At 39.8% G+C, this 22,134-nt stretch overlaps 1 protein-coding gene across 1 annotated transcript; it reads right to left on the bottom strand.

The window, feature by feature from the left end:
• Positions 1 to 5,208: 5,208 nt before the first annotated feature.
• LOC148047041 (vomeronasal type-2 receptor 26-like) lies at positions 5,209 to 20,831 on the bottom strand. Its single transcript, XM_087707697.1, has 4 exons — positions 20,680 to 20,831; positions 18,474 to 18,664; positions 15,142 to 15,324; positions 5,209 to 6,119 (listed from the first exon to the last, which is right to left on the bottom strand). Exons 1-4 carry the CDS (start codon positions 20,829 to 20,831, stop codon positions 5,209 to 5,211), a joined length of 1,437 nt encoding a protein of 478 aa, XP_087563823.1.
• Between the last annotated feature and the right edge of the window lie 1,303 nt (positions 20,832 to 22,134).

Below are 22,134 nucleotides of genomic sequence, written 5' to 3'. Positions count from 1 at the left end.
GACTTTTGTCCCTACCTACCTGAGCACCAAAGGAAAACACATGGTGGCTGTTCAGGTCTTCTCCATCCTGTCCTCCAGTGCTGGTTTGCTGGGCTGCATCTTCATGCCCAAGTGCTACATTATCATTCTGAGGCCAGACCTGAACACAAAGGAGAAGCTTATGACCAGAAGAAATGTAGAAATATGAGACAATGTAATTTCCAACAGGCCAGTCCTAGAAAAAGGTCCAAGATGTTTTGCATACGTTAGTGGGCTAATGATAATTTAAGGGCTAGTTGCACAATCGTCCTCCTTCCTTGTACTCTAGAATTGCAAGATGGCTCTTTTCAGCAGTCAAGGTATCATATCTGTCCTGCTATAACATAGAATTGGAGAAGTGGCAAAATTATGGGAAAGAAACTATAAATTAACAATGGCAACTTCTTATAAAGAAAATTTATATAAAATCTTTTATAGATGGCATTTGCCACCTGCTTGGTTCGCTAAAATGTTTAAAAATCTGTCTAGAAAATGTTGAAAATGTAACCAAAAACTGGGCACACTTTATCATATGTGGTGGACTGGTTTTAAAGCAAAAAAAAAAAGGATTGTTATTTACAAAAGATGATAAGGAAATATGTATATTTTAAACTTGAACTATTTTTATTAAGTATAATACCAGAAAAACCTGATAAGCAAAGTATATATTTAATATTGTATGTCTTAATAGCAGCGAGGATTATATTTGCACAATATTGGAAAAATTAAGAAAAACCGTGAGATAAAGAGATAATTAGGAAGATATTAGATTGTGCAGAAATGGATAGACTTACATTGAAAGTTAAACAGAAAGAAGAATTTATTTTACTAGTGGTTGGAAAAAGGGGGTAGAAATTAAAAACTGTAATCTGTATTGTTAAGCAAATTAAATACCCAGACAACATTATCTTTATTAACCACTAATAAATGTAAACAATAGAACATTAATAAAATTTATATTAAAAAAGGTATCATATCTGCCCTATGCCCTTGGATGAGCTCTGAAATGCCCCACTAAGATATTTTAAACATAACACTTGTGCAATGGAAATCTTGTGGAAATAACTATCATTTCAAGGGGGTGGAAAAATATTTTTTTTAATTGTATGTTATGGTTTTTTGTAATATTGGACTCAACATCCCAACTTCATCAGTATAAGGAGAGGAGAGAAACACCTCCAGACAAATTATGGTAAGGATAATCTGGAGTATCTAACTGGTGAACTAAATTATTATGTGGAATTTACACAAGAGAGGAGTTAAAATGTATCCTCATAAATTCTGAGAAAAGAATTCCTACAAAATGGCATGATGGACTTTCCCATGGATGTGATGTAAGGAAGATAGCTGAGATTTAGCATAAATACCCAGTCCGAATTGAGATAATTCATACATCTTCTGCTTGTGGACAGCCCAGAGGTATTTGGGTAATCATTTTGACATGAAAATGGGCCTTGGCCAGATATAGAAGACCTTCCTTTAATCTTCTTTAAATGGAAGTTTGGAAGCAAATCCCAAAAGTGCTTTTTAAAGAGGCAACAGGACTTTGAACTGTACAACACAGTCCTTTCAACAGTTCCAAGAAGGCTCCACATGAATTTGTACTACTCAAGTGACACTGATGACATAGATAAATCTCCAGGTGGCTTCAACAATTCACTAAAACAGGGGTGTCAAACCGGCGGTCTACGGGCCGGATGCATCACACGCAGGCCATGCCCACCCAGCTCCACAAAGGCAAAAAATAATAATTATTGTAATATGTGACATCAGGTTTGACACCCATGTTCTAAAAGAATGCAACTGAGCAGCTGCCTGCAAGGAGTATAATTCCTTCCCTTCCCTACCATCCAGTCAGAGCTGAAGAAGCTTCTTGGATGAGAAGGAAAACGTTGTCAAAGAAAAAAATACCCATAAGAAAGTCCAGTTGCCTCTTGAAAAAACACCTTTGAGACAGTATGACCTGGATGGCTCAGAATCTCCACAGACGTTTTGCAAGTAAATCCTATTCACAAAGGAAGTCATCATGAAAGAATCAGACTAACAGAACAAAATAACAGAGTTGGAAGGGACCTTGGAGATCTTCTAGTCCAACCCCCTGCTCAGGCAGGAAACCCTATACCAATTCAGACACATGATTGTCCAATCCTTTCTTAAATACTTCTAGTGTTGGGGCATTCACAACTTCTGGAGGCAAGTTGTTCCATTGATTAATTGTTCTAACTGTCAGGAAATTTCTCCTCTCTTCTAAATTGCTACTCTCCTTGATTAGTTTCCATCCCTTACTTCTTCTCTTTACCTTCAGGAGATCAGGGACATGGCTGGTAATCGGATCTGGTTTGAAATGGGGACTTTCAACTTTGCCATATTAAATTCTCAAAATCTAAAAGCTGAAACCTCCACCTGAGCAGGGTGGAAACCAGTGATGGGATTAAAAAAAATACGACTGGTCCTGTGGGCATGGCTTCATGGGCGTGGCTTGGTGGGCATGACAGAGGAAGGATACTGTAAAATCTCCATTTCCTCCCCACTCCAGGGGAAGGTTACTGCAAAATCCCCATTTACACCCGATCAGCTGGGACTCGGGAGGCAGAGAATAGATGGGGGTGGGGCCAGTCAGAAGTGGTATTTACCATTCCTCTGAACTACTCAAAATGTCTGCTACCGGTTCTCCAGAACTGGTCAGAAACTGCTGAATACCACCTCTGGGTGGGATATATTTTTAAGTTAAAGTTGGAGCAGGGTTTAAGTTCTACAAAAACTGGATCATGAGGTGTGAAACTTAAGAGTTCTGGACTTTTTTTCTTTTCTCCTTGTGTGAGTTTATTTTTTCAGTTGTTGCCTCAATGAATGTGTGTATGGTGTGACATTAGTGTCTTTTCAGTGAGAGAGAGAGAGAGAGAGAGAGAGAGAGAGAGAGAGAGAGAGAGAGAGAGAGAGAGAGAGAATTGGTGTGAAATGATGCAGTGATTGCATCATTGGTAGCTGAGGCCTGAAACCGCCAAGTGGGAAATCTTGAATGGGAAGAGTGCTGGGAAATTTATATAGGATGCAACTGTTGAACATCTTTTTGCACCAGAGATGGGATTTTTTTAAAAATCTTTGACGAAAATGAGTGAAATAGCCTTAGTGAGTGATCCCATCCTGGTTTGTCCAACACAGCCAAATAGCATAAGGAGAAGTTATCCTCCTCTCTCTTCTTCCCCTCCTCCAAGAAATGGGATTCTGGAAGAAAAGGACAGTCCTGGTTTTCATCTTGTCTCCGAGGAAGCAATGTTTGAAACTCATTCAAGAGAAAATGGTAGAAATCTGCTATAGGTATGGGTGGGAATGTCATTTTAAAGCTCCCCCACAGCAATTTGGGCAACAAATTGGGCAGTTGGAACTTTTGCAACTCAACCTTGTGAAAACCAACAATTACCAGTAGCGTGCTGTGTTGTTTTTGTGTTACAATCAAATGTATCTATGCATGCACTTGGGTTTTGTCTGTCTTCTTTCTGAACCATGAGGTCCTCCCACCCATAATTACCCCCATCACCCAGTCTACACCTAGCAAGCAAGCTTCTCCCCAGGAGAGAAAGTTTCCATGCTCCATGCGTAGAAGCGAGAACTGCTTTCCTGCAGCTGGTCACAACTGAGTAAAGATGTAGGGACAAACCTGAGAATGCCCAATAACATGAATGTGAAATCTGGATGGGCACATAATAACAGACTTGGCACTACTGGGCATAGGTGTGTGGTGTATGGTGCATGTGTATGTGTATATATAATAGATGCTGGTGTTGCACAGCAATGTTTAATTATTGTCTTTTTGATAGGCTTCAATAGAAACTTATAAGGAGCACTCCAGTCCCTTCAGAAGGACTCCAAGATATTGAGAATTAGATAGCACTGAGCCTGTTTAAACCAAGGATGGCAGGCGTCTTCACCAGCCCAAATGCTTGTCTGATTTTCTTCTGTGTTTCTTCCTCTTGCTGACCACTGCAAATACCAATCTGACCTATCTGCATTTAATCTACCAAATTTCTTTCACTGAACAGCAGTACCTCTGATTGAATTTATATTAGGACTGATGGTGCAACCGTGGCCAGATTTGTTTAATGAAAGTGGGGGATAATGGAAAATGGTATTGATCTGTATGCTTGGGATTATTAATATGCTTTTATTTATTGTGTGCAGTTATTATTTGTGTGCACTGTGTCGCCAGTATAAAAATGGGCAAACTGGGTTTTAGCAAACCCAATCAAATGAAGTCTTCAGAAGATTATGAGACCTGCATTTGTTGGGGTCATTTTCCCTGTGTTTTCCATGTAATCATTTTCCTCCTAGAAAAATGTTCTGCTCCAAAGAACAGAGAGATTGCATGATTGGGAGCATGCTAAGTAAATAGCAAGCATTGCTTTCTATCTGGACCTCTATTTAGTTTCTTCTATCAGTCTCTTCCAAGCGATTATGCTGCAAACTAATAAAAAGTACAATTGTCAGTAGCACACCTATTTATAAAATTGCCTATTTCATTGTGTAAAATATATTCTATTTTTGCAAATAGGCACAAAAGAAGGGATTGAGAGATTATAGGAAGACCTGTCCATACCATTTTATTATGCTTCTTTCTTGACCCTCCAATGAACTCAGGCACACCAAATGATTGGAGAAAATTGATACTCCATCATTGTAAGCAAGATCGGGTCTCAAATCTCAATGTCTGGGATTACATGGAGTCTACCAGGATTTGCATTGTGAATCTCACTGCTGACATTAGTTTCTTAGTAAAAAATACAGGAATCCCCCCCCCCCAAAAAAAAACAATAATTGAGGCTCACCACAGATTATTTTGTCAAACAACAGGAAAATCAGGAGATTCAGGCAGATCAAATTTACATCTAGATTTATTGTAATCCTAAACTCTCTACAAGAAACTGAACTACTAATGGTCAAAAGAAATTATAGGGAGTTAAGAAAAGAAAGGGGGCTGGACTTTGATCTCTTGTGGGTGCAAAGGGGCTCATAATGGATGACCTCTTTGACCAATCTTTTGGACTCAGCCTGGTCATCCCCTGCATATTTATTCAGTGGACATTGCAGGAATTTCCCTCCAGAAAAAAAGTGGGAGAAAACTTTCTTGAAATGTAGAAAGGATTCTGTAGGTTTGGTCTGTTGGAACATTTTGAGACTTGAGAGTCCCCTGTCTCACATTTTTACATTTCTTCTGACTGTAAGCTGCTCCTTTGTATTCAGGTCTGGCCTCAGAATGATAATGTAGCACTTGGGGATGAAGATGCAGCCCAGTAGACCAGCACTAGAGGACAAGATGGAGAAGACCTGAACAGCCACCATATATTTCCCTTTGGTGCTCAGGTAGGGGGGCAGGAAGGACACCCAGACACTGCAGAAGACCAGCATGCTGAAGGTTATCAGCTTGGCTTCATTGAAGGCCCCGGGGAGATTCCTGGCAAGGAAAGCCATCATGAAGCAGATAGCAGATAGGAATACCATATAGCAAAGGGTGATGTAGAACATGACAACAGAGCCTTCATTGCATTGCAGGATGATCTCTCCAGACTGGGAGTGGAGGTCAGAATCAGGGAATGGGGGAGAAACTCCCAGCCAGATGGAACAGATGATAATTTGGGCAGCAGAACAAGAAAGAATGATGCAGTTGGCTAAGCTCTTCCCCAACCATCTTTTCACTCGATTTCCTGGTTTTGTGGCCAGGAAAGCCAGCACAACCATGATTGTTTTGGCCAAGAGAGAAGAAATGGCAACTGAGAAGGTGATGCTGAAAATAGTTTGTCGGAGAAGGCAGGAGGCTTTCCTTGGTCGACCAATGAAGAAGAGAGGAGACAAGAAGCAAAGCAGGAGAGAGACCAGAAGGATGTAAGAGAGATCTCGATTATTGGCTTTGACAATGGGAGTTTCTCTGTATTTAAGGAATATGACTAAAACAAAGCCTGTGATTAGAAACAAGAGTAGAGAGAAAGAGATCAGGATGGTGCCCAGATGTTCTTCATAAGACAGAAAGGTTACATCTTTGAGGATACATTGGATTCGATCCTCATTTGGATATTTATCATCCGGACACTTGGTGCATTTTTCTGTATCTGAAAATAATTTTTAAAAAATATTTAATATTCTATCCTTTCACCTTTCAAGAACATCAATTGATACCAGGAGCATTTTCCAAGATTAATTTCTTAACCTCTCCAGAGAAACAAGATAAGAACATATTTTTTTAAAAAAAAATAACAAATTTTCTAATACCTTATGAAATTGAGGGAAGCCCTTGGACCTGAAAGATTTCCTGTGTAATGTGCAGAACTTTCATAGGATATAATAATATCTACATTATTAAACTGAAATTATGAATTAGTTAAGACTCTAGGCAAAAATCCTAAATTATGCAAAATGACAGTTTTTAATCCAGCATCAGAGTCTACCTCCGGGCAATCAGGACGACAAAAAGGACACACATTGCCTCTCTGATAGCTTCCGCTGAGTCGCGCCCAGCCGCCTTGTTCAGGATAACCCGTTCCCTCCTAAACAGGAGGGATACGGGCGATCCTTTGCAAGGCAGAGCTGAGGACTACGTCCAATTCCTCGCTGATAAAGTTGCTAGGCTTCGGATGGACCTGGACTCCAATTGCGCAGAGCCAGCCGAGGCACCAGGGGTGAATCTGGATGGACATCCCTGGATTGATTTTCAGGCTGTTACCCCTGAGGACATGGACAAGGCCATGGGAGCCGTAAGTGCCTCCACATGTGTGCTGGACCCATGCCCCTCCTGGCTGGTTGCTAACAGCAGGGAGGTGACACGGGGCTGGATCCAGGCGGTTGTTACTGCCTCCCTTCGGGAGGGGTTCTTTCCCCCCGCTTTAAAGGCGGCGGTGGTGAGACCCCTCCTGAAGAAGCCATCTTTGGATCCAGCCGTTTTAAACAACTATCGTCCAGTCTCCAACCTCCCCTTTGTGGGGAAGGTTGTTGAGAAAGTGGTGGCCTTTCAGCTCCGGCGGTCCTTGGAGCAAACTGATTATCTACAGTAGATCCCTTCCAGTCAGGATTTAGGCCTGGCTACAGCATGGAAACTGCTTTGGTTGCGCTGACCGATGAGAGCCAGGGATGGAGGTCATGCCTCCGTCCTAGTGCTCCTTGACCTCTCAGCAGCCTTCGATACCATCGACCATGGTATCCTTCTGCGACGACTGCGAGAGGTGGGGGTGGGAGGCACTGTTCTACGGTGGTTCTCCTCTTACCTCTCGGACAGGTCGCAGTCGGTGTTGGTCGGAGGGCAGAGATCGACCCCTAGGCCCCTGAATTATGGGGTGCCGCAGGGTTCGGTCCTGTCCCCCCTCCTGTTTAATATCTACATGAAGCTGCTGGGTGTGATCATTCGACGGCACGGGATAAAATACCATCAGTATGCGGACGATACACAGTTGTATCTGTCCGCCCCGTGCCAAGTCAGTGAAGCGGTTGACGTGATGTGCCAGTGCCTCGAGGCTGTTAGGGCCTGGATGGGGGTTAACAAGCTTGTACTCAATCTGGATAAGACCAAGTGGCTGGTGTGTTTCCCTCCTACTAATTGGCCAAGTTTTCCATCTCTCAGGCTGGGGGGTCAAACAGTATGCCCCTCAGATAGGGTTCGCAATTTGGGAGTCCTCCTGGACCCACAGCTGACTTTTGAACACCACCTGTCGGCTGTGACCAGGGGGGCATTTGCCCAGGTTCGCCTGGTGCACCAGTTGCGTCCCTACCTGAACCGGGAGGCCCTCACAACAGTCACTCGTGCCCTTGTGACCTCTAGACTGGACTACTGCAACGTGCTCTACATGGGGCAGCCCTTGAAGAGCATTCGGAGACGTCAGCTTGTCCAGAACACAGCCGCGCGAGCGATCGTGGGTGCACCTCGGTTCACCCACCTAACACCTATCCTCCGCAAGCTGCACTGGCTGCCTATTGGTCTTCGGATACGCTTCAAGGTGCTAGTCGTCACTTATAAAGCCCTTCATGGTATTGGACCTGGGTACTTGAGAGACTGCCTGCTGCCAATTACCTCCAATAGACCGATCAGATCCCACAGATTAGGCCTCCTCCGAATTCCATCCGCCGACCAATGTCGACTGGTGACTACCCGGAGGAGAGCCTTTTCTGTGGCTGCTCCGACCCTCTGGAACGAACTCCCCGTGGAGATTCGAACCCTCACCACCCTCCAGGCCTTCTGCAAAGCCCTTAAAACCTGGCTATTCCGACAGGCCTGGGGCTAAAGAGCTTCTGCCCCCCTTCTCGAATGGTATGGTTGTTGTGTGTTTTTAAATTGTGTACTGTTATGTTTTTTTTTACCCCCTGTCTGTACCCCTTCCCTGACTGAATTGTGAGCCGCCCTGAGTCCTCTTCGGGGAAAAGTGCGGCATATAAATGAAATCAATCAATCAATCAATCAATCAATATGCTCGACTCAGAGAATGCCAATCTTGTGAAATAAAGTCGACTAATGGAGAAAACTAGTTTTTTAATCATCTGGAATTGCTACCAGGACCAATGATAATATGGTTGTACCCATATTATGTGGACCCATAACTGTCTGCAGGATCTCCTTGTGGATCAGCAATAACTTCTAGTGATCCATCAGGGGAAGCCAATGGAGAGTGCTTTGCAATAATCCTTCCAGGATGTGGACCTAAGATGGTCCCTCCAGTTTTAAAGAACTCTTTAACCTTGCCCAAAGTGCCATCCACTCCTCTCTCTATCCAGTCCCTCATCCAAGATGTTTTTGCTATGCCTTCCTTTAGATAAGAAATTGTGCAGTTTGAAAATAAACATTTGAATTTCAACACGTCTTTAGCATTACTTCCATAAAATACTCTGGATCAGAGGTGTCAAATTCAATAGCTGGGGGCCGGATCCGGCTCATGGCGTGCTTAGCTCTAGAATGTGGGGCCTCTCTGGAAACAGCAAAGAACTGGCTCACAGTGCCTCTGCTAGCAGAAACGGATGTGGGAAGGCTATGTGTGGATGCTTTTTGTAGATTTTAGTTTGGCATTTAAGATAATTCTTCCACATAGACTAGTATCTAAATTTATGGACTTTCGGCTTTCTCATTCAATCTGCCTTTGGATTATGGATTTCCTGTCTGGCCACTCTCAGAGATTCAGATTAGGTAATCATATCTCCTCTCTCCTTATTCTGAACACTGGTACACCACAGGGTTGTGTATTGAGTCCTTTACTCTATAATCTTTATGTGCATGACTGCATCACCCCTCATGCTATTAATACTATTATTAAATTTGCAGATGATACAATTGTAGTGGGACTCATCTTCAGGGGACGGGGGATGAGTCTGCCTACTGAGAGGAGGTAGACTGCTTGCTTTCATACTGTGGAGACAATGATTTGGTTCTTAAAACCAATAATACCAATGAGTTTATAGTGGACTACAGAAGGAATAGATCAGACGTCCAACTCTTGCTTATCAATGGAGACAAAGTGGAGCAAGTTGTCAGTTTTAAGTTTTTAGGTGTTAGCATAAAATAGGACCTGACTTGGGATGCTCACATTGCACCAGTGGTCAAAAGGGCCCAGTAGAGATTATAGTACCTGAGACTTCTCAGGAAACAAGAACTGAATGAAAAACTGCTGGTGACCTTCTACTGCTGCACTATAGAGAGTATGTTAACTTACCATACGGACCTGTGTATGGTTTGCCAATTGCACAGTGGCAGATAGGACAGCATTCCAGAGGGTTAACATCATTGCCCGGAGGATCATTGGTTGCCTTCTCCCCTCTTTGGAAGAGCTTTATACCTCCCATTGCCTTAAGAAAGTTCAAAACCTTCTTAAAGTTCCATCTCATCCTGGGCACCCTTTTTTTTTTTTTTTTGAACCATTACTATCTGGCAGCCAGTACAGGATTATAAAGACAAGACTAAATAGGCTGAAAAACAGAGCAGTAACTATGTTGAATTCTATTGTATAGTGCAATATTAATGCAGTATCAGGGGTTTTCAATTCAATTGTGCAGAATGTGAAGGATATGTGTTTTTTATAGTTTTTATAGTTATATGTGTGTTTTTTTATAGTTTTATAGTTTTCTTATGTATGATGTACACTGAAGATGGCATTTAATTTCATTGCACGAGATGCAATGATAACAAAGAAACCTTAAACTTAGGAGAGCTGTGTGCGGCTTCCCTGAGCTCCGTTTTCACTGGCAGAGGATTGCAGGAGGCCATCACAGCCGAAATGGAACTTGGGAGCCCATTTTCACTGGCAGAGTGCTCAGGCAACCAAAGGCATCCCCAACAAAGTGACATTGAGCTGGCCACACCCATCCTGGCCACACTCACCTCCAAGGCTTCCCAAGGTCAAACACAACCCTAATGTGGCCCGCAATGAAATCAAGTTTGGTACTCCTCCTGTTGAATCCCACTAACCTGCTCTTTTCTTTGATGTCACCTACCTTCCTGAGTGGAGATGGTCCCCTCTGGACAAGGAACACAGTCATAGCAGCAAACTGGCTCTTCCTCTCGCTTTTGCTTGACAAATCCAGGGTGACAATTTTCCACACATTTGGACTGAGGCAGAGGCTAAGGAGAAAAACAAGGAAGGGCAAAGAAAATGTGCCTAGACTAAGTTCCATGGAAAATGGAGGTAGATGGGAAGCTTAGCTAAGCAGTCTCTGAATTTCATTTGGAGAAATAAGAAATTCTAAATAGTTGCAGGAGATACAATCACTGAAATATTCATATAGTTCAGACCTTTTATTTCTGGCATATCTCATAGCAATACAAGATTTTTCTGTTTAATAAAATTTGGAGATATGGCCTTGAGAATAGATTTAAACACTGACAATTAGTGGCTTCCGCTTGATGGCTGTATTAACATGCATTCTTCCATTCTTCATATATCCATGATTTTAAAATATGATGGATTTGTTATATTAAAATTTAGAAAAAATATTTTAAGAGTTTCTCACCATTTTGAAGCAGAATCTAAATTATAGAAGATATACAAAAGAACCATTGTCTGTATCCTAAAGAATAATCAGGCAGCATCCATTGCTGGACATTACTGAATCAGTTTAAGACAGTCTTCCATATTATAGACATTAGGATAATATGAAGTATCTCTGAAGGACATCTTTATGAGTAGTACTGAAGCATTCCCCCCAAAAAGAAATAGTCTGAGAAAACTATATGTTTTCTCCTCCACACATTCACAGACCTTCAGTTAAGGTCATGCACCATGGTGGCTAGAATTAACCCACTTGAAATAGGTCATAATCTTCAGAGGGGGGCTGATGTCGCTACAACATGACATGCAATTTTGGGGCTCCAGGATTGTTGTTGATATCTCTGCTGCTGGAAGGTCCTTTTGGACGTAAACCATCCCAAAGAGACGGTGATAGAGAAGGGCACATCCTGCTGATCTCAGGGGCATCACAAAGCCCCTGATAGATCCAGGAGAAGCTCTTTCCTCTGGCTACAAGAGAAGCAGCCTTGAAGCTGCACAAGTTTGGGACAGACCCCTGAAATGGAAGCAGAGCAGGAGAAAGAAATTGGTGATATGAATTTTACTATTGGAGAAGAGAACACCCAAAAAGATTTAGACCAAAATTAAAATTGAAGACAGAAGACAGTAAGTAGTGGATTAAGCCTGCATTAATATTAGAGTGTTATCTTTTTCCCCTTAACTTTGTTTTCCTTGTTTGGATGGAATTCTTACAAATGCCTCTTACTTTTTAAATTGGAAGTCTCTCTTCCTTCTTCTTCTATTTTTCCTCACTTTTTGTATTTGTGGAGTAAGAATCTCTTTCTTTTTGCAATGTTCAGGTGGATTTTACCTTTAAAAAAATTCTCTGAAGCTCGGAACAAAGAAAGGGCTAAAATCAGGAGAAAAAGAAGTAACATTGCCACCTAGAAGCTGGAGGCTTGGAAACACTAATTACTATGAACATTTGATTTGTGTTTTATATCTCAAAGTCCTTGAATTTGTTTACTGAAAGGAACAGTGGGAAGAGCACAATTTGTTTATACAGGTATTCTTTGGGGGTATTATCAGTAGATGAACTGGAGTAAAGAGAAAGCCTGGATTTGAAAGATTATAGTGAATTTGTTTGAAATTTAACAATAAGCCTTGGATGGTTTAGTGGCAGTGCTTACAACCTGGAAAAATTGCACAGCATGAAGAAGAAAAGGAATTAACATTGCAAATAATTATGTTAGAAATTCAAAAAGTTCTAACAAGCACAGAGAAAATTTATAAGATATTTGAGATTATAGAACAAAAAAATAGAAAGAATAGAGGGAAGAGTTGAGAATATTTACAAAACAATGATAAAATTTGAGGACAGAGTTCAAAAAACTGCAGAGAAATATGAACAAAGTGATAAGATTTTTTTTGACATTGACAGCAAACTGAGAGTGGAGGGAAATGATATGTATGAATTACTGAAAGAAGAGATCACATACTCGAACTCTATCCCAGACTTCAAAATATAGATGAAGAAAGGGGAGAAAAATTGGCAGAAACAATGAGAGTAATTTTGGCAGAATTACCAGTGATAACCAAAGGCAAGATGATAGAAGGAACAGATGGAGGGTTTCAATTCTCTATAAGATATGGAATGAACAACAAGTTGCTAAGAGAAGTCCACATTAGACTTTCAAGAAAACACTTAGAATACAGATTCTACAAATGGCAAGAGATATTGGATTGTACTACTACTGAAAGGATACAGGATGATGAAATGAAATGTTGCAATAAAATCAAGCTAAACTTAGTTAAACTTTGATTATTATGTAACAGATAAAGTAATAATAGTTATAGTCAAATAAATGATTAGCAATGATAATAATGCATTTATATATACTAGATTGATAATATGAAAGTTTATATAAAATTGCAAGTGGGACTATGGAGGTGAGGTTGAAAAGCTTTTTATAAAAGATAAACAATTTTATATGGAATGGAATATAAAGATGTAATATCATTGGATGATTTTAGGACGATGTAATGAAGCGCCATAATATAAATTTACTTTAAATTTAGTTATGCTTCACATAAAAAGAATGTAATAATAGCTATACCCAATGAATATTTAATAATTATAATAATTGTATACATATATATTAGATTGATGATATTAATAATGGAAAAAAACATGGAATTGGAAATTATTAGAGAATGTTACCAATACTAAAATAATAGAATGACTTAGAATAGGATATAAAAAATACTTTATTATTTGTGGACATATTGAAGATGATATAATGGACTATTATAATATAAATGAATTTATATTTAGAACACCATGTTTAAAATGAACAAACAATAGTGATAATCAAACAAATGAAGTACTATAATAATAATGTATTTAAATAAAAATATATTTGATTGATGACATGTGACTTTAGATAAAATTTAAGCTGATGATATGGAAGAATGCACAAAAACCTTGAAACCTTGTAACCAATCGACACACTGTATGTAATTGAAGATGTTTTTACCTTATATGTCTTGTTTGTTTATGTTTGTTTAAAAATTAAATTTTATTAAAAAAATTTTTTAAAAAGAAATGGGTCATAATCTTTAGAAAAAAGAGAAAATATAGCAATATTTTACCCACTTTGTTGATCAACTTTAGCCATGAAAGAGCACTTTGGTTGATAAAAACTCTCTGTCTTTTGAAACTACCCAGGCTCCTTTTGATCAAGTGTAACCTGGATAAAACCACCACAAACTGAATGTCCATATCTGCCGTTACTTCTCCATTTTGGTCCAGGTAAAGTTTCCAGTGGGACAGATTATAGAACTCACTCTTCTCCAGAAAGGGATGGAACTAGAATGGAAACATCCAGGAATAAAAACATAAATCTATGTTTGTTATCCCATTTGGTATTTTCATGTATGATTCTTAGTTACCACTCAGTTTATAAGTGAACAAAGAAAATTCAAGAAAACTATATGAAACATTCTAGAGCAGGTATCAAGCAAATTAAGCAACAACAAAAAAGGAGATTATTCATAAATTCCTTGAAAACAAGAGGATGATTAGGATGGAAGCATGGATGTTTTTAAGGAAGCATGGATTTTTTTTAAGATGAAAGTTTCCTAGTTAATCTGCTGCCAGGTAGACTAAACAGGAAATATGACCACATGAGCTAATTCTAGTTTATTGGAGTGCTATTAATAGAATTTTGTAAGTCTAAAAGTATAAATATCCCACTAATTCATTTTTTTTATCCTGAAAAGTTGGGGAGGGTCCTTCTGAGTTTATCTGATCATTCCCCGGGCAGGTTATTTTCTGCCTTTCCCCAAAGTTTATTCTCACATATCATTACCGTTCCTTAATAGATTATGGGGATAGTAGTGATATAATTTCATTTCAGCAAAATATTAACAAGTTTTGGATGGTATGGTAATTAAGCAAATAAAAACTATTTTTAAAATCTTTTAAATGTCATAAAATAGGTAGTTACGAATAATAATTCATCCTTTATCATTCTTCCAGAGGTGGATGGAGCCCGTAAAATGGCTGGTATGTGTCTGTTGTCATTACGGTGGGAGGATGGGGTTATTATTTTATCATTTTTATTTCTTTTATACTGTGTTTTCCTAAGCTGTAAGCTGCCTTGAGTTGCTGTGAGTAGGCAGCAACATAATGTTTTCCAAATAAAACATATATTGTCATTAACAGTAGTGTTGGTAAAATATTATTTTGTTTAAGATTTGTGTAACATTCTTAAACATTTTTTTGCTTTTTCTAAAAATATCAAGTCCCCATGCCAAAAACAAGTACCTTGACAGGGGTGCTAAATAAACTAAATAAACTGGGGAAAATGCTCAAGTTCTCCTTCAAGTTTATAAAAAGTAAAAATCTTCTATGTTAATTACAAATCATACATACAGAATTATTCACAAAAATACAGACATCTTTTAAACATTAGCTGTGTTTAATATCAAAATATATCTGGTGCCAATTCCTTGGTAAATTATTCCCCAAGCAACAGATTGACCAAATGTAACACTTTTGTAACACTAGGAGCATGATATGGTTCTCCTCCTTCTCCTATGTATTTTTTCTGCAAAGGAACACAATTTGTTGGATCCTTGTTTGATGCCATACCTGCCATGGCTTTAGCCTTGGAACACCCAATGTCCTGTGGGCCTCCTTCCATCTCCTCCAGGACCTGGCTGAATACGCAGCTTTCAAGGCATGGACCAGAGTCATAAAGATAAGGTAAAGAGAGTCGATGTCCTTTTTCTTTTGGGTCTTCACTGAACCTTTTTGGGTGCATCTTCTCCGGCCCTTGATAGAAAAGACATGCTTTGAAAAAGAACATTGAAAATTCTGAGGTTCAAACCGGGAATCTAAAGGGGGATAGGATTCAAAAACACCATATTCTGGCTTTATATTTTGCAGAAAATCAAAGTTCCAAATACTGTGAATGTATTTGAGCAGTCCATGATGAAATATTAAACATTTTCCCAAAGTTGTGGTGATCCAGACTTTCCCTTCAATGGAACTTGAAAAATCTTGAAGTGATACTTGTAAAGAATAAAACATGCGGGCAGGAATAATATATTCTACAAAGATAACAAAGACATTGACTTGTCTCCACTTAGAGATGGCATCCCTAAGGGATTCAGTATATTCTCTTAGTAATAATTGTTGTGATATAACAACACAAATTCCATTCCTCACAACCAAAGGAGGAAACGTAATCAGGAACTGCTCTCCGTCCTCTGTGTCTGAAGCAAGGAGACCAATCAAGGTCCATCTGAAATGAAGAAGCAGTTGGACAATTGCTGGGTACTGAAACCCTTCTTTGGGGAGCATCTGGTGGAAAAAAGGGAAGTTGCTTTTATCATTCAAAACCTCTGAAGCAATTCTGTCCCTGATCTGGAAAAGCAATGAAGAATTCTTTGTTATATTTATATTTGGGGTCAGATCAAATACCAAAAGTAAGGTTTTAATAAACCCAACTTTGCCCTGATAAACATGTCAGAATATTTTGTTGATTAGGCATTGTTTAAAATATATAACACAGAATATTAACAAGACTGTATATAAACATGGAATAGAAGAAACAAATAAAAAAACATCTCTATCACCCCTACAATTTATCACAATAAGATTCATGTATGCAGAGGAATGAATACTTTATTTAGGACTGATTAGAGACACAGATAATTTTTGTCTGGTGCTCTCAGTGTACATACAAAGCAACAGAGTGGTAATAATAATAATAAAAAATGTTAGTATATTGTTCCAATGAAGGGCCATGTTTTATTTAATTTTTGAAGATTGCTACATCTTTCTCTGTTTCTAGATCCCTGATTCTTTGTGCACAACATGCTTTCTACCTTCTTCTCCAGTTGTAACAGAGAGTTGTAACAGGGAGACGCTAGGCCCTCATATAATTTGCCAGTTGTATAATCCAAGAGGTTCCATCAAGGACTACATGCTGAATGTGTTTGATCAGTCAAACTTCTGCCTAAAAACTGAGGAACCTCCACATTCCAATGGGATTGGCCCACAACATCTGTACCAGAGGTGGTGTTCAGCCAGTTCTCTCTGGTTCAAGCGAACTGGTAGTGGCAGCAACGAGATGCTCCAGCCACCCACATGTGCAGAAGGCAGTACACATGCACAGATGTGGCATGTGCCAGCAAAGCGAGTGAGTCAGGGGTGGGTTTCTCGCCCCGTTCCAACCGGTTCGGTTGGAACAAGGCCGGCGGTGTCCTTGCGCATGCGCACGGTGTGCGCGTGCATGCGCGCACAGCACGCATGTGTACTAGCATCTGTGCGATGCTCCAGCTGCTCCTGGAGGATCGCGCAGGCGCTGTATGCGTCCTGCGCATGCATGGAAGCGCAGAATTCAGCAAAACCGGGTAAGGAGGGGGCGGGCGCGGGCGGGCGCGGGCACGGGGGGGGGGCTTCGCCATTCCCGGAAGTTACTTACTTCCGGGTTCGGCGACCAACCGGATCGCGGGGACCGCCGCGAACCGGTTGAAACCCACCCCTGGAGTGAGTGCACATGTGCAATTTGAGAACTAGTAGAGAAGGTAAGTGAATCCCACTCCTGATGTGTACTGACAGAGGAGGCAAGCAGTGAATCCTGTTGGTCAGGAAATTCAACTGGTGGGGTCTAGGAGAAGAGACTTCTCTGCCATTATTTTTGTCCCATGGAGTTAGATTGGATCGCATCTTCCTGTCCTTTTGCAAGAACCTGAAAACCTGGCTTGGCTTGTTGGCTTGGGGACTGTCACACTGGAGATGGTTGATGGATCAAGAGCAAATCCCACTTCCATACTCATTTCTCCTATTCCCTACCTCCCCATCTTTTAGTTATAACAAGAAAAGTACATGGAGACAGCTATGATAGGGTTGCCATTATTCAAACTTGATGGGATGAAACTCATGACTGGAATGTACTGATAGAAGGATACAAATTATTCAAAAGAAACAGACCTAACAAAAGAGGAGGTGGAGTTGAATTATCTATAAATGATAATCACATCTTTACCGAAATGCATAAAATCAAAAATGAAAATCTCCTAAAATCCATTTGTGTCAATATAAAATGAAAAAAAAAATAACATTGACATTGCTATAGGCATATACTGCAGGACACCCAACCAAGCAGAAGAAATGGATGAATTCTTTGCTAACCAATTAACAAATATATGTAAAAAACATACTACAATAGTAATGGGTATAGTAATAGTAATATATGTAAACCAGCCAATAGAGGGACCCACAAATTTTGACTTTTTTTGAATAGTTCAACTGGTAGAAAGTTCTCTCCAGAAGCTCTATTGGTTTTCAAGCATTTTATGTTGAATTTGATCATGCACATATTAGGGTAAAACGCAGTCCACATGTTGGCTAGGATGCTTGTAATTTCTAGAATAAAGTGGTTAAATAATGATGGTGTTCCCAATGACTCAATTAGACATATATATTTTATCAACACTATTTAAGATTGGGTTTTCTATCATGAATATGGGATTTGTTCAGCTTTGAAAATATCATTATATGTTTTAGCATAATGTACAAAATGTGAGCTTTCCAGCAGTGCTGCACCTTATTATATAGAAGACATTTTGATTGTGCATAGTGTCTTCTCGCCATCACAGTTATGCAGTAGCAGCCATCAAAGCAATGAGGATGGTGTCATGAGAGGATACATCTGTTTTGAATGATGCTCCCATACTAATATGTATCCCAATTCCCAGCCATGACACTTACAATGGCCGTAGTGAAAAGCAGTTCTTGAATTCCAAGCAGAAGATATGGTTCGATCTATCATACCACCTCATTTACCTTACCAGATAGATCAACAAAAGCACAAACCTGTGGGACTTTGTAAGGGCCTACTAATGTTGACATCTGGATTGAGATCGCCCTATCAGCTGCATCAAGAAGAGCCAAAAGATTGTCCTTCCTTCCACAGCTGTAATTAGGAACATTGGCCTTTCCAGTGGAGAGCATGTCCAGCAAGGCATCTGAAGTGCCAAAGGTGTTCAAAGAATTATCATGGATGTTGTAGCCAAGGGTGAGATTGTGCAGGAGCTGGATATTCTTGTTGACCATTTCAATGATGAAAACAAAGGGTTTTATTCCTAAGGTAGCATAAGGGTAACTAATGTGAAAAAATACTCCAGTTAATATCAGCAGGATCAACAGCAATAATATAATACCTTTTATCAATTTCATCCTTTTTGTCAACATATGACTCTAAGTATAAGTATAATCTTTACTGTCATTGTACTTAAATACAACAAAATTGGTTTAACCTCACTGGTGCAAAATTATAACAGAAACAAAAAAAGACAGAAAAAGGAAAAAAAACTAGTACATGCATGGAGTGATTGTGGCGTATTTAAAAGTCTCACAGCCCAAGGATAGAAACTATCTTTAAACCTATTTGTTCGGCTGGCTATGCTTCGATGTCTTCTGCCTGATGGTAGAAGTGTAAAGAGACACTGACCAGGGTGTGAATCATCTCTGAGTATCTTCCTTATTCTGCTAAAGCAGAGAGATCTGGAGATGTCATCCAGTGGTGTCAGAGGGCAACCAATGGTTTCTTCTGCCAAATTGATCACTCTCTGCAGTTCCTTCCTGTCTGCAGCTGTTAAACCAGTATATCATACTGTAATACAATATGTGAGGACACTTTCTAGGGTGAACTGATAGAAAGAGATCATCAGCCATTGTTCCACTGATTTTTTGCAGGACACTAAGGAAATGAAGTCTCTGTTGGGCCTTTCCAATCACCAGAGCAATAGCAATAGCAATAGCAGTAGACTTATATACCGCTTCATAGGCCTTTCAGGCCTCTCTAAGCGGTTTACAGAGAGTCAGCATATTGCCCCCAACAATCTGGGTCCTCATTTTACCCACCTCGGAAGGATGGAAGGCTGAGTCAACCCTGAGCCGGTGAGATTTGAACCGCTGACCTGCTGATCTAGCAGTAGCCTGCAGTGCTGCTTTTAACCACTGCGCCACCTTGGCTCTTGGCACCTTGGCAGAGACGTGCTGCTTTCCCAGGTGAGATCTTGACTAATAAGCACTCCCAAAAATGTAAAAGAGGAAACCCTCTTCACACAGCCCCCCTCGATATACAGTGGGGCAGGTTCCTCTCTGTGCTTCCAGAAATCTAGCACCATCTCATTTGTCTTACTAGAATTTAGATATAAGCTGTTTCTTGAGCACCATGTGGATACCTTCTGCACTTCTTCCCTGTATGCTGATTCGTCCCCTCCATTTATGAGACCCAGCACAGTTGTGTCATCTGCAAACTTTATTATGATATTGGATGGATCAGAGGATATGCAATAATATGTATATAGCGAGTACAGGTATGGGCTGAGCACACAGCCCTGATGGGAGCCTGTGCTGAGTTTCAGCATGGAAGATGTAAAGGACACAACCCTTACTGTTTGTGGATGATCCATCAGGAAGACTTTGATCCATTCACAAGTGAGGGGAGGGAAATTCAGGTCAGTCAACTTTTCAATGAGAATGCCTGGTAAGATGGACTATTGAGCAAATATTCAGCCAAAACTAGATGCAAATGATAATCTCTAGTCAACACTTAATATTTGTGAATGTTGAGAAAATGGAATGGATATTGTTCTTCACAAGAGTTAAGAATCACAAAATGTAATAGTACTAATTTTCATCAGCCCAGTACCCAGTCTGCAAAATAAGTCAACCCTTACAGTAGAACCATCAGAAAAGGAAGAAGCAGGTATTTCATAACTGAGTCAGCAATATCATTCTAAAAACAAGACATCCTCTAGTTCTATAAGGATCAGGTATTAAATATCACTGAGTGGTTACAAAAACATGCACTGATCAAGGGAAACTACAGCAATCACTATTTTAAACAAAAGTCAGTATTCAACTTATAATTTTATGATTATACAAGGAGAGGAAAAGAATATGGACTTCTTTCAGGTAATTTTATGCCCTGCCTTTGCATTTTTTGTCTCTTCCAGAAAATAATACAAAAAATGAACTCATATAAATCAGAACGATTCAAGAAATTGGACAATTCCTGCAATTTAGGAGTAAGTAGAATATGAAGAAAAGAATGAGAATGTTACAACTGCAGACGGAGAGAGAGCAACTCCATCACACTGAATGACTTACGTGTGAGCCATGTAAGGAGTCTTATTGAAATTGAGGATTTCACTTAGTATTGTTGATTTACTGATGATTATGCTAATGAGATGGTCTCCTGGCCTATAGAAGCTCCATGGTCTTTTTCCACTCTGGTGGTCCAAGTTCAGTGTGCACTTCATGCTGGGTTTCCCAGAGACTAACTGATATATCGGCAGCATCAAAAGCAGAAGCAGGAGGTTCATAATTCATGAAGCTGAATCAATCCCTTTCCTGATTCTGAAAAATAGTTAGAAGAATTCAATTAACATGGAATATCCCGTGGCTTTCCTTATTCAAACAGAGGCAAACCAAGCTTCATCTGTAAAGGAGAGAAAGTACATTCACAAACACAGCCTCTGCCCATCCTAAATCTTGGGCAAACCATTCAGCATGAATAGAGGCTTTTATCTTTTTCTGATGCAAGGTCCCTTCTATGTTGCTTCTGTCTCATGTTTACATCATTGGCAGTCACTGGAGAAGTAGGAGCAGAGATCACAAAGACCAGTATCATAATCATTACTGTGAGTGATAATTTGTCCTTGGGGCTTCTGAACACCTTCCATGTACAGAGGGCTTGCTGGAGAAAGGGAAATGTCACTGATAGGGTCATCCCATGGGGACTCTATTCTACAGTGAATGTTATTCTTCCTGTTAAGACGTGTCCACAAATTGAGGATTGAGGAAGATACTTCAACATCCAGGGAACTGACTTCTGCTGTCCTCCATTGTGGAATATGGTCTCTAGATACTGCTGGGAAAGATCACCTGGAGCTATGGAGTTTGGTGCCACTCTAGGTTGTTGACACTTAACTCTAGTGCTTTATTTCTTCTAACACCATCTGCACCCTTGAACTCTGCCTAATGTTAAGAGTAACTCTTGTTTCAGATTTTCTATTCTATGAGATCTCCATATATTAATCCTAAATTGGAGCTGATTTTAAAATTCCTTCATGCCTGAAAAAATATATAGCTGACTAAGGAACATAAAATAATAATGAGGCAATTCCCATTCCCATCCTAGTGGAAAAAAATATTCCATTAGCTGAGAAAATTGAATCTCAATATAATTTGTCTGTAAGAAACAGAAATTAAGGTACAAGATAAAGAATATGTCTGCAGTGTTTCTTAATCATCCAGTCATGGTTGTCCCAGTCATGGTTTTCTCAAGAGGCGATTGGACTTTCTTCTTTTCCTTTTCTTTGAAAACATTTTGCTTCTCATCCAAGAAGCTTCTTCAGCTCTTTTAAGATAAGGAATACCTAATAAATAACTAGAGGAGGAATTCATATCCACTGGTCTAAAAAAGACTAATGGAGTCATCTTGTATATAACACTCCAATTTCAGCCTAAATTAATATAAGTAAATGAGTAGGACATATTTATAGCTGCAGAAATAGAGCTTAGTGGAAGAAATGGACAGACCTTAAGGTCCAACTGGGGTGT

This window comes from Thamnophis sirtalis, unplaced genomic scaffold, assembly GCF_051295495.1.
Source record: "Thamnophis sirtalis isolate CommonGarterSnake01/CBP01778 unplaced genomic scaffold, rThaSir2_p1.2 scaffold_3, whole genome shotgun sequence".
NCBI lineage: Eukaryota > Metazoa > Chordata > Lepidosauria > Squamata > Natricidae > Thamnophis > Thamnophis sirtalis.
This window is presented reverse-complemented; position numbering and strand designations above follow the sequence as displayed.